The 23895-nt window shown below is 35.0% G+C and overlaps 3 protein-coding genes, 1 long non-coding RNA gene and 2 pseudogenes across 12 annotated transcripts; 3 read left to right on the top strand and 3 right to left on the bottom strand.

The window, feature by feature from the left end:
* The first annotated feature begins 1062 nt into the window (after positions 1–1062).
* Positions 1063–8161, top strand: LOC142522316 (mitogen-activated protein kinase 20-like). Its single transcript, XM_075625616.1, is given in 11 exon segments — positions 1063–1577; positions 3035–3196; positions 3198–3444; positions 3744–3871; positions 3946–4005; positions 4569–4718; positions 4829–4984; positions 6102–6313; positions 6390–6491; positions 7144–7313; positions 7385–8161. Coding segments are annotated over 11 exon segments (1920 nt in total). The 5' UTR covers positions 1063–1553; the 3' UTR covers positions 7894–8161.
* Positions 8162–9360: 1199 nt separating this feature from the next.
* On the top strand, positions 9361–11725 carry LOC142522317 (peroxisomal and mitochondrial division factor 2-like). 9 transcript variants are annotated; one of them, XR_012814448.1, is made up of 5 exons: positions 9361–9459; positions 9810–10763; positions 10833–10937; positions 11079–11181; positions 11213–11725. XR_012814448.1 is itself a non-coding variant. In XM_075625618.1 (2 exons), the coding sequence occupies exon 2, from the start codon at positions 9818–9820 to the stop codon at positions 10703–10705; it is 888 nt and encodes a 295-aa protein (XP_075481733.1). In that variant the 5' UTR covers positions 9361–9459; positions 9810–9817; the 3' UTR covers positions 10706–11071. The 9 variants fall into 9 exon arrangements, 2 of the variants coding, with proteins under 2 accessions (XP_075481733.1, XP_075481734.1); XR_012814450.1 differs by lacking the exon at positions 11079–11181 and having other exon boundaries at positions 11385–11725; XR_012814449.1 differs by lacking the exon at positions 11079–11181 and having other exon boundaries at positions 11270–11725.
* A 91-nt stretch (positions 11726–11816) lies between these two features.
* LOC142522318 (uncharacterized) lies at positions 11817–13116 on the bottom strand. The gene is made up of 2 exons (XM_075625620.1): positions 12495–13116; positions 11817–12220 (listed from the first exon to the last, which is right to left on the bottom strand). The coding sequence occupies exons 1-2, from the start codon at positions 12900–12902 to the stop codon at positions 12134–12136; spliced, it is 495 nt and encodes a 164-aa protein (XP_075481735.1). The 5' UTR covers positions 12903–13116; the 3' UTR covers positions 11817–12133.
* A 1709-nt stretch (positions 13117–14825) lies between these two features.
* On the top strand, positions 14826–16526 carry LOC142522246 (uncharacterized; annotated as a pseudogene).
* A 582-nt stretch (positions 16527–17108) lies between these two features.
* On the bottom strand, positions 17109–19113 carry LOC142522247 (uncharacterized). The gene is made up of 2 exons (XR_012814424.1): positions 18267–19113; positions 17109–17285 (listed from the first exon to the last, which is right to left on the bottom strand). It is a non-coding gene; the product is annotated as an uncharacterized LOC142522247 (long non-coding RNA).
* Positions 19114–22825: 3712 nt separating this feature from the next.
* On the bottom strand, positions 22826–23554 carry LOC142522082 (xyloglucan endotransglucosylase protein 1-like; annotated as a pseudogene).
* Positions 23555–23895: the final 341 nt, after the last annotated feature.

Below are 23895 nucleotides of genomic sequence, written 5' to 3'. Positions count from 1 at the left end.
ATATTCATACATGTAGGTGAGCAGTGAATCCTCGATTACAATGCACTGGCTCCTACATATGTTGCAATTGCACCCAACCTCGCCACCTTGTGACCCTCGTGGAATCGGTAAACGAGTCAAAGCACAATCCTCGTATGTAGAGCCTCGGTGTTGTCCCAGGTCGTAAGGACTAATCATGTACAATCACAACCACATACTTTTCCTCCCGATGAATGATAACCACTTGAAAAGTCCCAGAGAGTGTTGTTCGGTACAATCATCGTATGATTACCTATTTGTATGATTTGACATCTTTATGCTCTTACCATGAAAAATGGTACACAACATCACAGATGCTAGTCTCAATCTCAAACGACCTTTATCCTCGTTTGATGCGACTGTATCGACTAAGAACGAATTTAAAATATATAATATTTACAAACGAGTTTCAAGACCGAGTTACATAATTTTTACTCGAATTTAATATCAAATGGTTCCAAACACGTTATTATAATTCACAATAAAGCTTAAAGTGACTATTAATATAATTATAATTCAAAGTTTCAAGACCGAGTTACATAATTTTTACTCGAATTTAATATCAAATGGTTCCAAACACGTTATTATAATTCACAATAAAGCTTAAAGTGACTATTAATATAATTATAATTCAAATATTAGAAAAAATAAAAACAGTTCAGTTTTCTTAGAAGACTGATCTCTAGTTAGTATTTCAACATGTCGAGGTTCCAAATGAAAAAAATATAACACAACAATTATTTTAACTTAATCTAACTATGATCTACCGTGACTTTTGGATTGATGTGAAATCCATATCAATATATTACTCAATCTAACTGTGATCTATCATGATTTTTGATGGATGTAAAGTTCACATCAATAAAAGTTGAACCTATTAACCAAGTGTAACATAAAATCACTCCTACCTCACATTATAACGAATGTTTAATATTTTTGTTATTTTGAGACTTTTTTTATTTGTATGATTTAGTGAAAGTTTGAGCTGGGCGTGAGCGTACAAACAAACGTACATCGTATAAATCGAAACGTACAAGCAGGTGAATTTCAATTCAATCAGTTGCACCGCACCTGTCTGTCTTTTCAAAACCTCTCCCTCTCTCCATCTCCTGTCGGTCACAGATCTTAACAACACCGCCCTTCATCTACCCCGCACCCCACCACCAGAAATCTATTCTACCTTCAGATCCATAAATCCGCGAGCGAGGCTTTCGGACTCTTTGTATGGGTTATCTTCTTTATATTAATCTGTCGGGGTGTTTTTGATGGTCGGTATTGTTGTTCTATGATTGTGGGTGAAAAAGGAGGGGCGGGATTGTGTTGTATGAAGGATCGGTTCCTTTTTGGCTCTACCGATAATTCGAAGCGTACGAGGTGGGACTTTTCGTTTGACATTCGGAGACGCGGTCGGTGGGGGAAATGCGGCTGAGTTTTCTTTGAGATCTTCTGGGGAATGCAATTGGGTTTTCTTCTGGATTTCGTCGTTGAAAAGGGTGGCCAATAATATCTTTTGTGGGTTTTGAAATTCTTTCACAATGCAGCCGGAACACCGAAAGAAAGTGAGCGTGTTATCCAGAGATTTTATATTCGACTTCGACAGAAATTGCGAATCTAAAAGAAATTCATTTTGGGTTTTGGGTTCGTGTTTCGTGTGCATGAAATTTTGTGCGCGTTCGTCAATTTGAGATTTGGCTGTTCTTGTTTATGTAAATGGTTTCCATTTTATTATTCTGTTAAATTAGAAAATTGAGTTTAATTACTGGAAATTTTACATATTGCTGCGTAGCTATAGTTGAGCTATTCACGGCGTGATGTATAAAGTGAATCGGGTGAAAGGGTTCCGTGTAGTATGGTATATGTTGGCTGGATGATTGGTTTGTTAAGTTAATACATAATAGGTTAGGCTGATGATGGCGAAGTGATGGATATGATTTGTTGTTATTCAGATATTTTAACTATTTTTCAAGTGAATGTTTTGCATTGGAAATTCTTAATAAAATATGCATTGATTGTTTTCCTATTTAAATCTTCTGGTATTTTTTATGTACTTCTCACTTTCATCATAAATACTTAAATTTTTTTTTGGCATAAAGTGGGTGGTTAAATTTCACTCTTCGTATTTTTTCTTCTATTTCTTCTTTGATCCGAGTTATTTAATTCGTATGGTTGCTTTTTTCTCCTGGTTGAAATCTGTAGTGTTTACTGAGGTAGAAAAATATTTGAGTTTCATGCTGCATGTTATGTTATTAACTATTTGAGTAATGAGTATATTAGTTTCATCTCATAAATCTCATTTATAGCTGTTTCTTGTGGGAGGGCTTAATTATCGCAGCTGTATATGTTGGTCTTACGTTTGTTTTAACCTTCAAAGGGGAGAGAAACAATAATTTTTATCTCTAATTTTTTCCATAAGAAATAGTTTTCTGTGTGTGTAATGCTTATTGAACATCTGGAAAGAGATGCTTTTGGATCCACCTGAATTATCAAACTTCTATTGATCTGATTTTTAGCCAGGTTCACTGTAAATTGGAAACTTCTAAATGCTCTTTCTTGACTGGGGCAATTCACACATGTTTTTTATTCCTTAGATAGAATCATATTAATTGACGTGCTGTTGTAGTTAGCTGTTTACTACTCTTGTGTGCATTTCTACTAGTAAGTTTAGGAATTGACTTTTTTTATAGCCAAACTCTCTGTGGGATTCCATGGCACACAAGCCACTGACATATTATTTTTGAAGTTTCAGAGATAAGGGATTGACCATTAACTTTTACTAATATTGGAAATGTTCTCTGTGATTCCTGACCATTTTTTTTTGGAAAACCTTCTGTTACTTTTCAGTTCATATGTGCTTTTGTTGTGCGTTGCTCTGCATATGCAGAAGGAGCATATGTACTGCATATGTTATTTTCATTTCATATAAAGGCACATTTATTCGTACTTGTTCTTTGATGTTCAACACAAACTGTTAATTTAATAATTAAAAAACTAAAAAATTTCTTCTTCTATGCAACAGAGTTCGACAGAAATGGATTTCTTCTCGGAATATGGTGATGCAAGCAGGTATAAAATTCAGGAGGTCGTAGGGAGAGGAAGCTATGGTGTTGTTTGCTCAGCAATCGATACTCATACTGGTGAAAAAGTGGCAATAAAGAAAATACGTGACATTTTTGAACACAGTTTCTGATGCTGCACGGATTCTTCGAGAGATAAAGCTTCTCAGGCTTCTGCGACACCCCGACATTGTTGATATTAAACACATTATGCTTCCACCTTCCCGAAGAGAATTCAAAGATATATATGTTGTTTTTGAGCTAATGGAATCTGATCTACATCAAGTCATCAAGGCTAATGATGATTTGACTCGGGAACATTATCAGTTTTTCCTTTACCAATTGCTTCGTGCCCTTAAATATATCCATACAGGTGATCCCTTCTGCTGTTTTTCATTTTTCTATGTATACTCTTGTTGAAAATAATGGGAGATTGCAAGATATGACTGATTTCATATCAGTGGTCATCCGCGAGTTCTGTATAATCTCGAGCTTCTACCATGACCAGTGTAAATGTGCATAAAATTTGATTTCTACAGAGAGATGATGCCAATATGTGTAGACTGATTTTGGTACTGTTCGGCAGTCTTGTTATACAATCTATGATTAAGGCCACTATTTGTACATTGCGAGATTGTGAAGATTTTTGATGTTCAAGGTTTTTCCCTGCAGCTAATGTTTATCATCGAGATTTAAAACCGAAAAATATTCTGGCAAATGCAAATTGTAAACTCAAGATATGCGATTTTGGACTGGCAAGAGTTGCCTTTAATGACACACCTACAACGATATTTTGGACGGTATGCAAATAAAAGTTTTTACCTACCCTCACTTCTGTTTGCTTGCTTCTATTTTTTGATGGCATCAAAAACAGGATTACGTTGCTACAAGATGGTATAGGGCTCCAGAATTGTGTGGCTCGTTTTTCTCAAAGGTATAGTTCTACACTTTCCCCTGCTACCCAGTCGTTGTTTTTTAGTCAAATGTCTGTGCATACTTTCGGGATTTGACTTATTTTTCATCAAGTGTATGATTCTCGCATTTCCATGTCAGTGTATTTCAGTTTTCTCTGATTTCGTGGAATTTGCAGTTTCTTTCGAGGTTGTTGAAAGATCATTTTGGTAGTCCATAAAAACATGTTGATTCCTGACATGGGATTTAGGTTGGTTGATGTGTTGATAACTGTTTGCCAAGTTGTGAACCTTTTCATAGCATCATATTGTTCAAAATTGAGGGTCTTATGTATGAGTACAAATGTACAGTAGGCTTACAGTTGTCAGATAGATGGGAACAACTGAATTGTAAGTATGAATTTACGTGGTTGGTTGTTTTTTTTAATATTCTAATATTAGTTCTACACCCTCATCCAGTAGTTAGTTCTCATACATGCAGCTGTACATTTATAGGCTTGTTATTTATTGATGCTTTATAGCATTTACATTTCCACATTAATAGGTGCTGTTATATCAAGGTTTCTGTTTGTATCTTTTTGTTCAGTATACTCCGGCTATTGACATATGGAGTATCGGCTGCATTTTTGCTGAAGTTTTGACTGGGAGACCACTTTTTCCTGGAAAGAATGTTGTTCACCAACTGGATATGATAACTGATCTGCTCGGCACACCTTCAATGGATACCATTTCTCGAGTATGCAACAGTGAAACTTGTTTAGTAGTGTCTTTAATATTACAAGTGTTTGACTAAAGCTTTGATTATCCAATCTGTTCATTGTTTTAAAATCTTGTTTCCTGTTTAAGGTGCGTAATGAAAAAGCTAGGAGATATCTTACAAGCATGAGGAAGAAGCAACCTGTTCCCTTTGCGCAGAAATTTCTAAATGCTGATCCTTTGGCCATTCGACTCTTGGAGAGGTTGCTTGCTTTTGATCCCAAGGACCGTCCAACTGCTGAAGAGGTTTGTTATGGCCTTAAGAACTATTTTTTCCTTTTTAAGTTGTTTACCCCCAAAACAAAAGTACACCTGTTCTAGAACACTTCCCATTAATCCAGTTAAGACTTGAGAAGAAATATAATTTTCGTTGTAATTTTCTATATAATCTTCAATTATTTAGGATATATGCTTGACCACTCGTTCTCTTTCATATGGTATGCTTTTGAAACCATGAAATTTCAGTGACCGAAAAATCTAAATTTCGTAAAACTTTGATAATTACCCAAGTAACACTTGAATTGACTATCCAACCAGAATATCATACAGTCAGTGATCTGCTGTCTAAATTCATATATTTTGAAAAGTAAAATGTTTTAATGTCTCAAAAAACACTAATTGCTACTGTTTTTCTTCAAATTAAGAAATTATAAAACACAAGAAGATAGAAATATACAGAGTGCTAAAAAATTCTGTTAACTTTTACCCTTAATGAGTGGTTTCCTGGAGGCAAAAAACATCATTAAATGTAGATGAAGCTATGAGAAAGGATGGGCCTTGTTTCGTTCCTTTGACAATTGTGAAGAGATAGGATATAATTTTGGTTGCTAGCTTCATTGTCGTGATTACATGAGCTGTTGCTCAATGTGGCTCTGTCAATCACCTGATTCCCTGTCTTGGTATAAATCTACTTCTGGGGAATACCTTTTTCTGCCGTGCTGAAATTGACAGGATAGAAAGTACGAAGGAAAAGAAATGTGAGAACAGACCAGGGAGGACATGATAAGTTATATGCAGAAATGGCCCATGAGAGAATTAGTGGCTTAGAAAATACTATCCGGAGTTGTTCCAAGTCACACTTGGTGCAATTTTTTTTTGGGTGAGGGGACCTTATCTGGAATGGTAATTGAAAAATCTTGTCAAATCAGAAGCAAAAGGATGGTCATATCTGTTAGGTGATTCAAATAATTACCTTGGACTTTCATTTGATCACGCCCATCCTTCATTCTTGGCCATTCATCTATCTATCATGATTCTAATTGTTTCTATAGGGTTTTGAGATACGATTAATCTCTTTTGATATATGATATCCTTTTATTGATATTTTTGTTTTTACAAATATTTATTTATTTTCCTATTTCAGGCACTTGGTGATCCTTATTTTCAGGGGTTGGCCAAAGTTGAGAGAGAACCATCTTGCCAGCCAATTTCGAAGATGGAATTCGAATTTGAGAGGCGAAGGGTGACAAAGGAGGATGTTCGAGAGTTAATATTCCGTGAGATATTAGAGTACCATCCTCAGCTGCTGAAGGATTACATTAATGGAATTGAGAGAACTAATTTTCTCTATCCCAGGTGATAACTATCCTCTATTTACCAACTCTCCTTGTTGTAGATGTTACTGATCTTGGAACATTAACCTTTTATGTAGTGCTGTCGACCAATTTAAAAAGCAATTTGCACATCTGGAAGAAATTGGTGGTAAAAGTGGACCGGTGATTCCACTTGACAGGAAGCATGTTTCTCTTCCTAGGTATATGCAAAATTTGGCCTTTTTGGCACTGTTTTGTTTCTGTTCTGATATAAAAATCATTGAAAAGTGTCCTCCATGTACATATCCTGGTAAATTTACTACTGGTTACCTTCTAGGCTTCTACTCAGAATTTTTCTGAACTGGTAGCGTTTAGTGATTGCTGTTGATTTTACTCATTCTTGAGTTAGCGAGTTTCATCTCAAGTAATTATTTATAAACAGTCTTTAATATGTTTCTTATATATTTATCATGGTCCTTTATTACTTTTTTGTAGTAGGGTCCCTTCTGGTGCTTTCCATATGTTGGAGACGATGATTATATAACCTGACTTGGGATTTTTGAACTGAATTCATAAGTATAGTTTTCTCCCACGTCATGGAACTTGGTGCAATTCTCTGACCAGTTAGTTAGACCCTCATGTGTGTCTAAGTGTCACCAACATAGCATGAGTAGATGAGTAGATCTCTATATTCTAAACTAATAGTTGACTTATCCTGACAAAATCATCCCACCTTATTATAATTCAGCTCATTTTACTTCCATGGAACCAACTGGTACCCGTTGTATTGTAGTCTATCTGCGGTCATGTTTGGTCTTATATGTGCCAGACCTTTTGTGCGGTTGTGCATTATCAATTCTGGTGATGATGCAGGTCTACTATTGTACATTCGAATACAATTCCTCCTAAAGAACCATCGATCATTGCAAATGCAGTAGATAGACAAAATGGTGAAGAGTTATGTAGTTGGAACTCTAGAGAGCTTACCGGACTTCACAGTGGATCATCAAGAACCACACAACCACAACAGAGAATCACACAAGGTATTTTTAGTTTTTAAATACCAAAACTTCACCTATTGTTTTTCCTGATTGAGTCATTCTTGTTTTATCAGTAGTATTAACCACTGCTTGTGAAATTTTTCGGCTCTTAGCTAAAACTGGGAAAGTTGCTGGTCCAGTTTTGCCTTACGAGAACGGGAGTGTCATCAAAGATACATATGATCCTAGAAATCTAGTTAGTAGTACAGTCCTTCCCAACCAACCTCCTCCGGTAACTTACTATTACCATAGAAACGGTACAGGAATGCCAGAAAGATCGGCTGCCAAGACACACAGAGAACTACCATCATCACACAACAAACAAATACCAAACTGCAGCATGGCCTCCAAGTTAGCTCCTGATATAGCTATAAACATAGATTGCAATTCATATTATATTGCTCGAGCAGGGGTGACTAAGGTGGACCATGTTGAGGATAGAGCTGTCATGATCGACGCAAATCTGCTACAGTCGAAAGGTCAATACAGCGGGCTCGGTGTAGCTGCTGCGGCTGCTTCAAATATGGCTACCCACAGAAAAGCTGGTGGGATTCAGTATGGTATGGCAAGGATGTACTCATGAAAGGCTTATCATCGTTTGAGCCGGCTGAGGATTTGTTGTCAGGGAGAACCATCTCCACCCTTTTTAGAGGATGATTTGTGTACATTGTGGTTGCTGGTTGTGCATGGTGTACAGAAAGGGAAAACTTTGGTGCTCACTGCTTAGTTTTCCTTAAAAAGAAGACGGTTCTTCTTTAGTAATGGAGTTGGGAAAATTTTACTTGCTAGAGATAATCAGATAGCAACAATTATACCGTCGCAAAATTTATAATTTGCCCAGTTTGATGCTATGTTATAACATCTCGCGATTCCTTTTTTTTTTCCCCGTATTTTTCTCCTCGTGGTACTGAAAACATATTTTTCTCAAATTGTTTTTCCTCCTTGCATATCATTTTTACGTACTGTTAGAAATTAGTTTGACGCATCGAAATGATAACAAATTAACAGTTAACTGTTCATCGATGAAGCGGCAAGTCATTGTATGCTACTTTTTAAGATGTGCATTTACATGATTATATTATGCGACGAGAACATAAAATCTAGTATAAGAACTTTGTATCACGAGTTAATTTTATGAGATTGATGTTTAATTTTATTTATGCAAATGCTATTTTTATATCTAAATTATTATATTTTAATGCAAAAGTATTATTTTTTTGTCATTAATGAATAAATATTGGGTGATATGTTCTTGTTTCAGTGAAAATAACAATTTTTACTGTAAAAAATATTGATCAAGTCGATTCGTTGCATGAATATATATTTATGAGTCTATAAGATCATTAAATTTGTTGGTCATAGGTGAAAAAATACCGCGTTTGATAAATGTATTTTTCATATATTTTATGATCTAATTACAAATTAATACCCACGACATATTAATGCTTCAACAGTTACGAAGTGATACTAACAAGCTAATTATTTAAGGTTTTTAGATTATTGTCATTATTACTAGATAATGCAGTTTATGAAGGTTAATTCGGAAAATGAGTAAAACTGTAATAAGATGACAGATGATTTAATTCGTAAAATAAGACATCACTTATTATAGAAAATTTTGATTTTATATAGAATAAATACACAAAATTTGTACTTTGACACATCATGTTACATCTAGATCACACGTGGAGCAATGAAAGATTATCATCCAAATTAAAAGTGTGAATTCGAGTAGATGAGGTTGATATATGATAGCATTAAAAAAATTTTAACCTGACCTAACATGAACGAATTCGAAAACTCCCAATCCGAACCCGACTCAACCAGTTTTTTATTTTTTTAAAAATAATTAAATAAAAATTCATGAAATTTCCACACTTTAGATGCATAATTCAATTTCCCCGCTGGATAGAAGCGTAAAATATGAAATAGTAACGTTCTGTTTAGATCCTATAGTTTTTGGGCTTAGGTACTAATGGGCTAAAACTGCATTAGGTGTGAGGATCCAGCATTTCAACCGATGGCCCACTAACAGGATGCCATCCAAAAATTTGGGCTCCACACGACTTCGAGTAATTCTTCTGATTATATTTTTTAAAAAATTCCAACCCTAAATTGCATCAGCTTTTGAGCTCAATCCTCCACGACGGTGAGTCCAAATTTTAACATTCCATCTTATTTCTAACCAAAAAATCTAATTGGAATTTGATTTTGAGCCCACAATACCTGATAATCATGATTTGAAAAACCTTTTTGTTCCACGTTGATTTTTCTCTGGGGTCTGGGACGATTTTTCAGGTTCCTTTGTGCTTATAGTTGTAGGTAGGGAAACTGAGTTGAAGAATTCCCTTCTTTCGTCCCTTTGTGCTGATGATTGCAGGGGACTATTATTTTTTTGGAAATTAGTTTCTTTTTAGCCCTTCACTCGAAATTAGAAATGATTTTCTTATTTATTAATTCGATCGACATTTTGTTTTGTTTTGTTTTGTTCGTTTGTAGGGTAAGAAATGGCTGATGAGACGACGATCGTTGGAGAATTATCTGGTCATCGTGAAGTGGAAATATCTGGTGATAATTCTGCTAAAATTTCAGGGCTTACTCTGAAGGTCAGTGATCTTGAACAAGAAAATGATAAAATCAATGAGCAAAACAAGAAATATAAGCAGCAGATTGAGGAGTTGGAAGACTCCGTCAAGGTTTTAAGCAATGAGAATGACGAGTTCAAAAAACACGTCCACGAAGTGGAAGCAGAAAATAAGACTTTGGGAGCTGTGGTTGCTAGAGCTGCAGAGTTGGAAGCTGATGTGTCTAGGTTGCAGCACGATTTGGTTTCCACCATGAGCGATTTGCAAGAGACAACGGCCGAGTTGTCAGATATGAAAAGTGAAATGGTGGGGATTAAACAGAGGGAGGAGGAAAAGGATGTTAAGTTGGAGGCAATCGAGAAGGAAAGAAATTTGCTGGTTTCTAAAGTTGAGAATTTGGAGGGAGTGGAGAGTAGTATGAGGAATGAGTTGGAGGGGAAAGAAAGGGAACTAGGTGATTTAAAGAAGAGGGTTGAGGAGTTGGAGACAATGGTAGGAAGTAGCAAGAATTTGGAGAAGTTGAAGAATGATCTGGAGAAGACCGTTGAGAAAATGAAAGTGGAAATCAGTCTTTTGCAGAGTTGTTTGGATGAGAAAGAGAAGATGATTATTGCGTATGAAGTGAAGGAAAGAGCAGTTGTGGATGCTGTGAATGGTGGTATTGAACGCGATGGTAGAGTTCGGGTTGGAAAGAATGGATTTTTTGGTGACTCGAGCCAAAAAGATTGGTTGCTAGTGGCAGGCTCAACCTTTTCCGCCATCGTTGTTGTGGGGGTTGCTTGCTACATTCAACATATTTCAAGAAAATAATGGCTTGCATGGCGTAACTTTGCATATTGGTGGTGGTTGGAAGAATATTTTTCTTTCCGTAAGAGAAAATATTAGTTTTGATCAGTGGTATTTTTCTTCCCGGTTGTGACTTTGATTTCTTTATTAGGAAGTTTGGTGATCTCAGCTGAATGTTCGGTTTTATTGTGGATCACTGCTGAAGAAATATGTTCTCAGAAAACTGCCGGCATTGAATATTATTTGGGATAACTTTGTAAGTTTTTAACTCTGGTCGAGCAGATTTTGAAGCTTGCGTTGATTGATGTATGATCATATAGTTTTTGTAGACCCTTGTATTTGCTTATTAGTTTGTATTCTGTTCCTTTTATTGATTCAACCAATTATATATTTGCAGTTTCTGAGGCTACGAGTGCTTTGAATCTTAGATATTAAGTATTTTAGAGCTGTGCTTGAATATATGAGGTTGCGATTCACTGTTTTTAGTGAAAGTTATGGTTGTGCTCTCCTTTATCAAAGGGCTTGTTCAAGAAACTAGATTGGAACTGAAACTCATAAATTCCAGTTCACATGTGCTACCGTGGACAGAAAGGCGATAAATGTATTTTTGCTCCCTTTTGCTTTCTGGAAAATGCTTGAACGCTTCCATTGCTCTTTGTTCTGTTCTTGGTTAAAACAATTGCTCCTTATCATTGCCAACTAGGTGAAGCCATATGACGAAAGCTGCATGAAACGAATCTGGACACAATAGGGAGAGTCGTCACTCCATAGAAAATCCAGCTACCTGGAATAGTAGGAAGGGGAATATGGCTAGGTCTTCTATTTTGTAAATCCAATATTTTTTAAATAAGATGCATGATAATACTTGAAGCTTATCTTTAACTTGTGACCAAAAAGGTCTGGTATATGTTTCGTGTATTGTAGATGATTGAATTTTTCAATACATATAAATCTCATACATGGATAATATTTACTGAATCGGTGGATTGTAATCTGTCCGTGTGGGTTATTGATTAAAAAATATTGTAACGGATTCCTAAGTAATTTCTTCTTGCTTTTGTTTACATACATTTGGTTTTCTATAAAGAGGGAATTTAGCCAAACGTAATTTTAAGCAATAAGACGTACACAACGAGTTTCATCTTTAGTTTCTCCACTAAATGAGTAAAAACCTCAACCTAACCCCTCACAAATACAAAAGCTTCTTCAATCAAATGAACAAATCAAACGCAAAACAAACCCAATAAACTTCGATTAATTCAATAGTGCTTCTCGCAACACAGTTGCTCCATATTCTTTTGGATCCTGCCGAAAACCACACCCAACAATGAAGCTCAATAATATCAAAATCACTCATATAAGAACAAGTAAATTTCTAACAAAGGGAACAACTGCCCCGTTTCGGCTGATCTATCTGAGTTTGTAGAAAACCGAAACATGCCAAAAATTAAATCACTGGTCGGAAGGTTTCAGAAAGTCCAGCAAACCGCAGCAATTCGCCCAAGAAGCCTTTGATGAAGCACTTACAGCAACAAATGGCTGCTCCAGGCATGTTTCAGTCAGACGAAATGGTTAGCTTATGTGTACGTAACTCATAGTTCAAATGATGATGTGAAAAAACAAATTAATCAAGACAAATTTTCATCGTTGGAAGGCAAACAAAGCAACCTGGTGAATAAAATAAACAAATATCCAAAACAGGCATCATTGGACATGTTTGCAACTCTTTCGAATCAAATCAGAGCCATTTTCTTTTAAATGAATCATATAATTTCGACTGAAAATTGACAATGAAACCCAACATCATACGTACCTGAGTGTGTGTGGCTTTTTGATTTTCATGCAGATCATCCGTTTCTCGCTCTTTTGAGGCCACGACCTGAGTTTTGTCGGAGGTTTTCTCTGGGGATTCTCCAACGTTTTCATCTGAAGCTGGCAACGTGCTCTCCTCCGGGGCCTCCTTATTCTGTTCATCTTTGTGACAACCTAAATTCTTGAGAGCATCCCATGGATCCGACACATGAACCAACTTCTCAACTTCTTCAACAAAAGAAGACTCTGCCACCTTGTCCACCACTGATCTTGCCGCTTCACTGAATTCCTCCTCCAAATACTTCACGATCGAATCCTTTGGAGACCCGGATTCCGCAACCGGAACCGTCTCCTCCGCCCTGGATTCTTCACATTGGTCCACACTTCCATTTTTATCAAAGTCAGCCATATTCTCGGTTCGCTTCTTCGTTGAACTGAGTTGCAAGATGTGTTGAGCTTTAAGAAAAGCTGTAAATACCAACAAGAAGTAATTAATGTTGCTTTAAAGATTTGAAGTGGGATTTGTTTGAAATTGTGGATGAGCACTGCAGTAGGGAAGCCAAGGATTTGACAAGTTTGCACGTTGAGCTTGAGAGGTAACAAGCTCACTTGTCTTTCATTGTATATCATTCATCTAATATGTGAGGGTTATGTCAGCACAAAGTCAAGTAACAAAACTCTATATATGTATTATTATAAAAATATCATATTACTATACAGAGATACCTTATTGATTACATTATTCGGTAAGAATAAATTAAATAGGGTTTGTGCAACTTGTAAGCATTGAATGGTTGTTTTCAATGCTTTATTTCTTTACCTTTTTGAAATAGGTGGGCACATCTCTTTCAATTTCGTTTTAAATATTTCAGGTTGGATATTTATTTTCTTAGCTACTAAATTTGAATTCGATCAAATAATCGACTAGTAGTTAGTTAACTTATTATAATGATTATTACGAGTATTGTCCTGTAAGAACCTAATCAAGTAAACAAAATTTTAAAATGTATTATTTCACTACAAAAAAATCATTTTTTCGCGACGGTTTTTCAAAAGCTGTCGTTAAATTTGCGACAGTTAATAAAAAATCGTCGCAAATAAAATATTTGCAACGGTCTTATTAAAACCGTCGCAAATATTAGCGACAGTATAATAAACGTCGCTAATTAGCGACAACTTATGATAAACTATCGCTCATTAGCGACATTTCTTGAGAGTCGAGACCTGTCGCTAATTAGCGACGCTTTTTTCAAACTGTCGCTAAATTAACGACTGTTTTTCAAAAACCCGTCGCGAAAAGCGACGGTTTTACTCATAAACCGTCGCAAACTTTCTATAAATTTGGGCGTTTCGATTCATTTTGTAACACCTCTTCATTGGTCTAATATCACCTCTTCGTCGATCTGATATATATTTTTTTTTCTCTCTTAAATTAAACAATTTTTTTATTTATTAACTAAATATTTAATTGTTTCATACATTATTTATAAATTTGAAAATCATTAATTTATATGATTTGCGTAAATTATTTTAATATTTGTATAAATAATTTTTAAAATACATTTTATTTAAAAAATTATAAATGAATTTTTTTTTTTATAAAAACGAAAGAATTAGCGACGTAATATGATAACAATGGTGACTATTTTTGGTGTGATGATGTAGAAGGGAATTTCTTGACGTTTATACTATTAAATAAATTTAAACCTCAATGGTGACTACTTTTGGCTGTGGTGATGAAATATTTTTCAAAATTCCATAAATGTCACACGTACTTTGTCAAGGTAAAATATATTCGAAATTTAACTAAATATTTCGTCATTTATTATATAATAAATTTTCATACAAATTAAAGTACCACGTCTCTTTTCAACATCCCACCCAAATAAAAGTAACCAATATATATAATTTCACAATGTGTTCGACATCATGGGATTGGATGGAATTTGATGAGATTTGGAATTGTAAATATCATTTTAATGTTTGCCAAAATGAAATTTCAAAACATGATTGATTTCATGTGATTTCATTTCACCAAGTGAAATCTTTACAAAATTGGTAGGATTTCATTGAATTTTAGTTATAAAAGCAATCAAATTATTTTAAGTCTTTTTAAATTTTTTTTTAAAAAAACCATTTATCCAAAATCTATGTTATCATCAGTTCACATTATTATTATTATTATTATTTTAGAAAATCAAATATTTTCAAATCCAATTTCAAATATTTAACATAGATTATGAGTGAACGTTTGGGCTTGTGATAGCCCAGCTACATTTGAATTGGGCTTTCATGCCCAATTTCATTACCCTCTTGACACACGCCGCCGCACTCACTTCATTCTCTGCAGCTCCTCTTAACACACACCCTGCACGCCGCCGCACTCGCATCGTCCTCTGCTAAAAATGGCTTCCACCGCTCAACCAGCTGGGGAGGCATCTAGAGTTGATAAGTCAACTATTGAGAGGGCTGTTAGCGCTCTTTTGAAGCACAAATCCAAACAGTCTTCCAGCCAAAAGCCGCAGCTTTTCCCCGATGACGACTACGTCTACCTGAACCTCACCCTCAAGAAAATTCCGTCAAAATCGCGTACCAAACCGTTTCAAATTTCGCTTACTCACCCCCTCTTGGACCTTTCGTCGCAGATTTGCTTGATCATAGACGATAGGGCTCAATCACCGACTCCTCTTTCTGAAGACATCAAGAAACTTGTGAAATCACAGAACATTCCCATCTCGAAAGTTCTTAAGATTTCCAAATTGAAGACTAATTACAAGCCTTTTGAAGCAAAAAGGAAGCTCTGTCATAGCTACGACTTATTCTTGGTGGACAGAAGGGTTGTTCACTTGCTGCCCAAGTTGATAGGTAAGGAATTTTTCAAGAAAAAGAAGCTTCCTTTGGGGGTAGGATTTCAGCAAAAAAAATTTGAAGTTTCAAGTGGAGAGGGCTTTGGGAAGTGCGTTACTGTACATGAGGACCGGGACATGTTGTGTGGTGAAGGTCGGAAAAGTGTCGATGGATAAGGATGAAGTTGTGGATAATGTGTTCGATGCGATTGTGGGGGCTATTGAGAAGGTGCCAAAGAAGTGGAATGGTGTGAGGAGTCTATACCTGAAGTTGTATGACTCTGTGTCGCTGCCGATTTATCAAGCTTTGCCAGACCTCAAGTTGAAAATAGAGGGTGCGAAAAGTGAGAAGGGAGCCGAGCTAGTGAAATTGAGTGATAATGCCGCCGAGTCTAAGGAAATGAGTGCGATCAAGGATGGTGATAGTGGGAAGAAGAAGAAGAAGAAGTCTGGGAGAATTCATGAGCTTCAATATATGGATGTTGGCGATGTTATGGAGAGGGCTGATGATAAAGATGATATGAATGAGAATGAACCAGTGGGGAGTGAGGATAATGATGAATTTGTGGGACAGAAGAAGGAAGGAATTTTGAAGAACAATAGTGATGCTGATGGTAATGAAGAGGCAGATGTTATTGAGGATGATGATTTAACAATTCGAGAAAATATGGGGAATAAAAGGAAACAGAGGAAAACTTTGAAGAGAGGAGTTTTGGATGAGTTGAATGGTAAAACGCTGGCGAAGAAAAAGGCTAAAGCAGAGAAGGTGGAGGGTAGGAAGTCAAACGAAGATAGGTTAACAGGTTTAGAGAAGTCCGGTGGAAAGAAGGGAAAGAAAAATATGGAGCATCATGGAAAAACAAGTGGAAGGATTGCAAAGGTGAAGGATGTGAAACCAAAGAAAGGTGCCTCAGCAGAATGATCAAGTTAGATGCAGAATTTGCTTTGGCTTTTATGCTGAATGGTTAAGGATTTGGAGTCTCTTTTGAACTTGTTTTATGCTGGGTCATAAATTTTTGCCACAAAGTTGGCACTAATATTTTGTTTGTTTTCTTGAAGTGTTGTTTTATCATTAGAATTATGCTATCATGTCATCTTGAGCTTTTAGTCTGATAAAAAACAAACTTTATACAATGTAGACAGTGGGAGTTTGAGTTTTGAATTTAGTTTCTGGTTTTGGCTGGGTATGTATTGGGTTTTTATGTCCTTGTTAACTTTTACTAACATATATGCTTCCATTCTTTTGCATAATCGATAACATTTGTACAGGGAGAATAGCAAACCGTTTTGGGCCATAAAATTCAGATTGAAGTAATTTTACAATTTCCAGTTCTCCACCATAATCTAGAATTACTTTTTTTATTTATTGTGTTGTTTGTGTATAGAAGAACTTGCAGTGGATTGCTTGATAAAATGTTCAAACTGTTAGTATGTTTTCCTTTTCCTTGTCGCTCATATTAAGTGCTAAATTAACTATCATGTGAGTTCTTAATATATTAAGTTTCACACAATCAAATGGTTGTCAATAATGTGGGTAAAGTAAGGCAGACAGAAGAATGGGTTTCTGTTGTAGTGGTTCAGTGGTTCTCAAATCCAGGTTGGAACTGGTAACTATAGCTGTGGACTTGATTTTTGGTTTCAGAAGAGAATTGATACAATTATACTCTGTGGATAATGCTTGCAAGCGAGACCAAAGAGCTTCGGGCAGCTAATTAGTCTTTAATAACTTGTTTTTGTAGGCCCTAGTAAAATGTTATTCCAGTCTTTCGGATCAAACCTAACGCACAACTTATATTCTAGAAAGGCCCTTCTTACTGGGTGTCTCTCTCCACAAGGCGTTTCCTTCTGTATGAAAAATAAGATAAGAGGACAATAAATGAAATAGAATGAATTCTATCTAGTGACAGTACAATGCCAGGTGAGAAGAACATTTTGTAAAGGGGAATCTTGCTTGGTTGAGTAAGTTTCCTTTCTTATATTTAAAACACATTTCATTTATAGATTCCTCGTATCATCTTTAATGAATATTATCTTGCTGAGGATGAATGTATTGGGACTTAAACTTCTTTTTTGTGATGAAAACTCAAAACTGGATAAAATCGAAAAGGGACGAAATGCTGTGGTACAGCAATACTATTACCTGTATGTGTTCTTACCCTGATGGAGTATTCCTTGTTAAAAAAATGTCTTTTTACTCACTGAATAAAATTTCCTTCCATTTTTTTAAAAGTTGTATTGATATTCAATTTCTCACTTTTGGCTGTTGAACTCAGATGCAAATCTTAGGATTCTGCTACTGCTTTTTCTTTGGAGTAGAACTTTTACTATTTCATCTTTTTTGCATTTGTTTGCTTGACAGTCGAAGACCATGATTCTTTTGTAGGAACCTGATGTTCTTAGGCTAAGGTAACATGAGATAATCATATTAGGAATTGACTTTGAATTTGTATTCGAGTCGACATAAAACATTCTCCAAGCCTAATTCTTGAAAAAGCATTGGGCCTATCATGATTCTAACTGCCGTTTAAGATCTTTCCCATCTTGTTTGTTCACTGAGTTTCTGATTTTTTGCTCCAGTGAATCGATACATTTATATTTAGTGTTAATGAGAAACTACCTGGGTAAATCTGATGTCTGCCGCCGTCTTCTTTAAAATTACATTGTGTTGCACTTGAATTGATGAATTTGATTGGAGAAAGCTTCGATGACACCCACAATTATTTTGAAATCGTTTAACTTGATATATATAGTAGTTTTGAAATACACTTGAATTTCGTTCATCCAAACAATTTAAAATTTAATCTTTTTAGGTATTGTTTGGTGTGAAGTACGAGACTCCACATTCTTGCATCATCCTGTTTTGTGCTTCAGTTATACAACAATTTGAGTTAAAAATATTGTCTCATCTTATGAACCAAATATTGAACGTGTCTGTCCAGTTTTGAAGGATATTTAGAGGGACTTGTTCCAAAAGAGCCAGGGAAGCCCATCAAGATGGAGAACCTGTGAGGATTTCTGCGATTTACCTTTCGTATTTGATATTCTCATGGATGGTGGTATAATTACTAATACGTTTCGCAGCATTAAGCGACCAAAAAATTTCTTACTGAATAGACAAATATTGTAAGAGTATGATGAATCTGATTAAACTATAGTCGAAGCCATTATAAAACTTATCTGCTGATCACTTCTTGTCGATATAAGACCGTGAAATCATGTCGATGATTTAGTATTAAATGGTCTAGTTTTTATTACAAAAGAGGACAAAGGTCTTAAATTTGATTCCAAGTATTTTGTTTGACCCCCTACAAGTTCTGCGGAATCAAGAATTCTCAGAGGCAACATGTGATAATCTGATGTGGTTTCTGTAAAAATCTGAAGAGGAGCATCAAGTCCCACTAGAAGGAATATACTGGACAAGATACCTGTGTAATTGTCATCTGTTTTTGAGAATTTAATCTGTAAGTACAAAATCAAAGGTATAATGGGCGTGGAATCTGACATTTCTTATCGCAATATGGATGTTAAAATGTTGCAAAAATATGATTCTGAAATAAGCCATGTCCCAGAATTCAGACCTTGAGTTGTACGAGGAAGGAAATAAATGGGCAAGCCTTCTCTCTTTCTGAGATGCTGCACAATGCATGTTTTGGTCCATTTAATTAATGATGATCATGATGAATATGTCCATTACTCTTCTCAGAAGGATAAAACAAAGTTTACTTTAATTAATTTAATTAGAGACATGATAAGAGTCAAGAGATTAAGTCCAAACTCTAACACACACACACACACACACACACATATATATTTTAAAAATGAACTAATGGAATACGACAAAAATATATGCAGAAAAATTAAAGAATTAGACTTTCAGATTTGAGAATGACAACTGAGAGTCAAAAGTGCAAATAGAAAGACAGTTCAAAACAAGAAAATAGTGGGATGCCATTGCTCACTATTTAAGACAAAAATTAAACCCATTTTGCTGCAGTTTTAACCTTTGTTCAGATTTTGAACCGTTGCCTTCTTCCTCGTGATTCGTGCAGTCCGAAAAACCTATACACAAAATGACACAACACATACACCAGTTACATCACGGGTAGGAGCGAGTATCAAATGTGTAAGCACTGTTGCCTGGGTCTCTGTAGCCGTAGTGGGGAAAAAATACTGAAGACTCGGTCTTGCTAACAAAAACCTTAGGAACCAATATTATTCCTACTTAACGCTTCTGCTGCTTCCAAATTCTTACCTTTCTCTGTTTCTTTTCTCTCCGTGGAAGTCGAACAAACGCCCCATAGCAGTTTTTTGAGCTTGCTACTTACAAAAAAAAAAAAAAAAAAACAGCTAATGGCCATGGCATTAGATTGTGCTCTTTGTCTTGGAACACGGGTTTTCATCCCCAAAGGTAAAACTTAGGTTCGACTTTTTTTTTCAAGATTTTTTGTTTGGGTTTGTTATTTAGTTCGTATTCTTGATGGGTTCATTGATATCTTGTTAGTCTCTTAAAACATCAAATTTTAATTGCTGAGGTACAGAGCAAATGATTTCTTTACCGGGCCTTCCTTTCATGTCTTCTCTTGTTTAGCTGGTTTGTCTCTTATTTCCAGACATTAGAAACATTGTTCCCTCGCACGTTCATAGCACTCATATTGATGAAAATTGGTGATATTTGTCAGTCTCTTTACTGGGAGATGTATTTAAAATTGTCGCTCCAAAACTGGAAAAAAATGCCCTTGCCAATTTCTTTTTGGTCAATCCTTGGAGGATGTGTTTTTTCATTGTCTAATTCTTACCTTTTGTTCTGGGTTGCTTATAAGCTCAAACAGTTATTTGGCTAGTTGAGAACGGTCCTAGTTTTCAGTATATATGCGTATATCGCAAAATTTAGGACAAAGATTTTGATATTCGATTAACATCAGATGTGGTTGAAGCCACTAGTGCTCAGAAGTTAACGAGTGCCATCCTATTATGTCATCCACGGTAGTTTCCTATAGTTTTAAGAGGTTGCCTTACAGAGCATTATGCTTGAATTCACCCTCTTTGGTTTTTCTCTTTTATTTATGATTTAAAGCATTAGTCCTAAAGTACCACAAACTAACTCGAAATGCTAGCCTCTCAGTGAAAAAACAGTTACCACATGTCGTTCTTCAACATTAACTGTTCGCATTGGAATTTGATCGATGGGGAATCAATTGAGTTATGTATCCTAGAAGAATCATTTACTACCGCCTTCAATTTTATCCGTAGTACATATTTGTTCTTGAAGGGTTAGATAGGAATCTCATTATGTATTTGATTTTAGAGGACAAGGATGAAATTTGGGGAGAAACGAAACTCATGGTAGCAAAACAAAATTGAAGAATTATCAATCAAAAATATTTGTTTGGCTGCTGTATGAATTGGAAACCTTGCAAAATGTTATTACTGGTGTTGTTCTTGAGAGTATTCTTGTGGAACTACCTTTTCAGTTTCTTTCTTTTGCATCTGATTCTATGCTTAACTTGCGTCACAGGCATTTTGCATGCTTTTTAAATTATCTTGGTTTCTAATTCGAAATTCCGGTTGCTATGCACATTGTGTTTACCTGCGGAGATGTCATGTTATAGAAAGACACACAGAAGTGGGCATCGCGCTAGTTAAAACAACTCGATCAACATCTACACTATGTCCTTGTTTACTCTTTCTTGCTAAAGTCCTGATTTCGTGCATGCCAATATAATCAGAATCTTTGTGAATAAGGTTGCATACTTCTTCGTGAACCTCCTTTTCCAGGTCCCGATATTGCTGGAATGCTCACTTCAGGGATTGGAGTCGTTCTGACGTTTACATATGAGTAGGCAGGCTCATTTGTGAATGGCGTTCGCTATTGTCTTAGGGAATGAAGTCATTGGTCCGCGAAGCACATGAGCCACTGTAACATATTGACAATTATTTGATACGAAGGTGCATTTTTATTTTTGAGGTATCATAGATTTTCCGCAATTTCATTCGTTGTGCATCTTTTAGCTGCTTAAAATTTAGTATCCATCAAGTGCTGGTCTGGTGATATCAGTACAAGGTATGCAAGATGACTATTTTCAGCCAGTTAAGGTAGCCGGGATTATTGTTTGGGGTGAAAGTATTTCCTCTCGTCTATATAGTCATTTTATATCAATAACACTTCCTTCTATGCTATTGATCTTGAAGCTATTTATTAATTACAATTTTTATACTTAAATTACTGTACGTACACCAAGATTAGTTAATAGCTTCAAGATCAATAGTAGTATATATATAAACTGATGTAAAATAAGTTTTAAATGAGTATTTTTTGATCTCTCTCATTTGAACTGATGTCTTTGTTTCAAAAAATGTACATCAGATAGTTAAAATTAAGATTTTTATTACCAAACTAATATGGTGTTTTGCTGAACTTATAAACTCTGAAATTTTGGTTAGTTAAATTTTTTTAATAACTTATAAATGATCAAAAAAATGGTTTAATAGTTTATAAGTTATACTCAACTTATTTTTTTAAGATTTTATTTGAAAGTCTTTTATTGACCAAATTATCATTTTATAAGGTAATATCTCAAACATATCATGATATAAAATAACATAAATTGATTAATATTCAAGTTTCTTTTTATATTCCAAAATTGTTATTAATTATAATTATATTATAATTAGTATTAATTATTGTTATCATTCTACTATTATTATTAGTGTTATAATAATAATTAATATTATTAATTATATAATCATATTAATAATAATAATATTTTTATTAAATGAATTATTTATTTGTACTTCATTTATTATTGCCTAAGCTTTACTTTATTAACAGATTTTACACATGTAGTGGAGTGTATGTAACACAAAATAGAGTACAAATAAAAATCCTCTTTTATTAATTATAAAATTACAATTATATTAATAATAATTAATATTTATTATAGTTACTATTATTACATGAATATTAATTAACATAATTATAATTCTATAATGTTATGACTCATGATATTTTGATAATTATCTTAACAATAAGATATTATGACATCAAATATATCAACAATTTTAAGCTCAATTATCTTATTTTATCCAAACATTTTAATAGTTTAGTTTTAAAATAATATTATACAGCTTATAATCTTATAAAACATCTTATTAGACATATGATTTTATAACGTTTTTCAAATAAGTTTAGTCAAACATCCTTTAAATCAATTAATATAGTATATTATATTATTTTTAATGCAAAATTTAAAATTTTAGAATAAGAAGAATTGTAGAAAAATCTCTAATTAGAATGTGCAAGGATTTTTGAATTATTATTGTTATTAGAATATTATTTATAATAATATAATTAATTATATGATATTAATTGGAAAAAGAAAACAAAAAAGTACCAAGATAAGAGTAAAAATTTAACACATGTATTTCATTATCATCGTTTTATTATTCCTACAATGAACGATGAAAGAAATGCATCAACAATACAGAACTTGAAAGAAAATCACGAGGCATTCAAAATCTGGAGCGCTTGCATTTAGCAGGGATTCCCTGAGGGAACCTCTTAGAATCAGTGCAGTAATTGTGGATCATATACTTCTGTTGAACCCATCGCAACCTGTTTCTGCCCTTGCTATCCAGTTCCTGAGTCCGCCATCCCTGATTCCCATTCAAAGTGAATCACCGGGCCGGTTTCAAAGAGGTTCGATGTTGAAATTTCTGTAAGTGACGGCCACGAATGGAGCTTTGGTCCAATCCGTGTTCACCCGCCGCCCACCTTGCGTCACCCAGTCGTCAGTATTCCACAGGTTGTGCAGTACACTCTCATGGGCTGGCTTATGGGGAATGGAGTTCGGATTGCTTCGTGGTTGTTGAATACTCTCTGATCGAGTTATTGTCCACTAAAAATCTGAAACCATGCAATAACGTACAGGGATTGGTCGATCGTTCAAATTTCACACGATTAGTTCAATGCGCAAACGAGAAATATTGTAGGCAGCGTGAGTATTCGTACATCATGATACGTTGAGGATTCCAGAAGATTGAGCAAGTGTGGAATGCTGCGGTTGGATCGAACCAGAGACGAAACTGCTGTTCCTTGTCTCCTTTACCTCGTGAATGAATTGCTACTTGATAAATGACTCTGAAATTTATGAATAATGATCTGCTCTATTCCATGAATTTGGTACTCGTCCCCACTATACACCAATAAGTAAGCCATTATTTTCTTTCCTTCTGAGAATAAATTATCTGAATACATATGGGGAAGAATTATGGTCTGAGAGATACGATTGCTAATTTAGCCCACCTGAGAAGACCAGTCTGCGCCGAGCAGTCCTAACCCAGAATAATATGGACCAGGATTTCTTCCTTATTTGGCCCAAGATATGATATAATTTAATATATAATAAAAATAATAATAATAAATTTTGCACTCGTTTTATAAGTTCCATCGTATTTAGTTTTGTAAATATAAAGCTTCTTAGAACACATACAAGCATACATATGAATTACAATCTTACTATATATATGTCTGTAATTAGCCTATGTTGGTAAATTGGC

The sequence above is a fragment of the Primulina tabacum genome, chromosome 13 (genome assembly GCF_025594145.1).
Source record: "Primulina tabacum isolate GXHZ01 chromosome 13, ASM2559414v2, whole genome shotgun sequence".
Lineage (NCBI taxonomy): Eukaryota > Viridiplantae > Streptophyta > Magnoliopsida > Lamiales > Gesneriaceae > Primulina > Primulina tabacum.
Note: the sequence above shows the minus strand (reverse complement) of the source record. Positions and strands in the feature narration are given on the sequence as shown.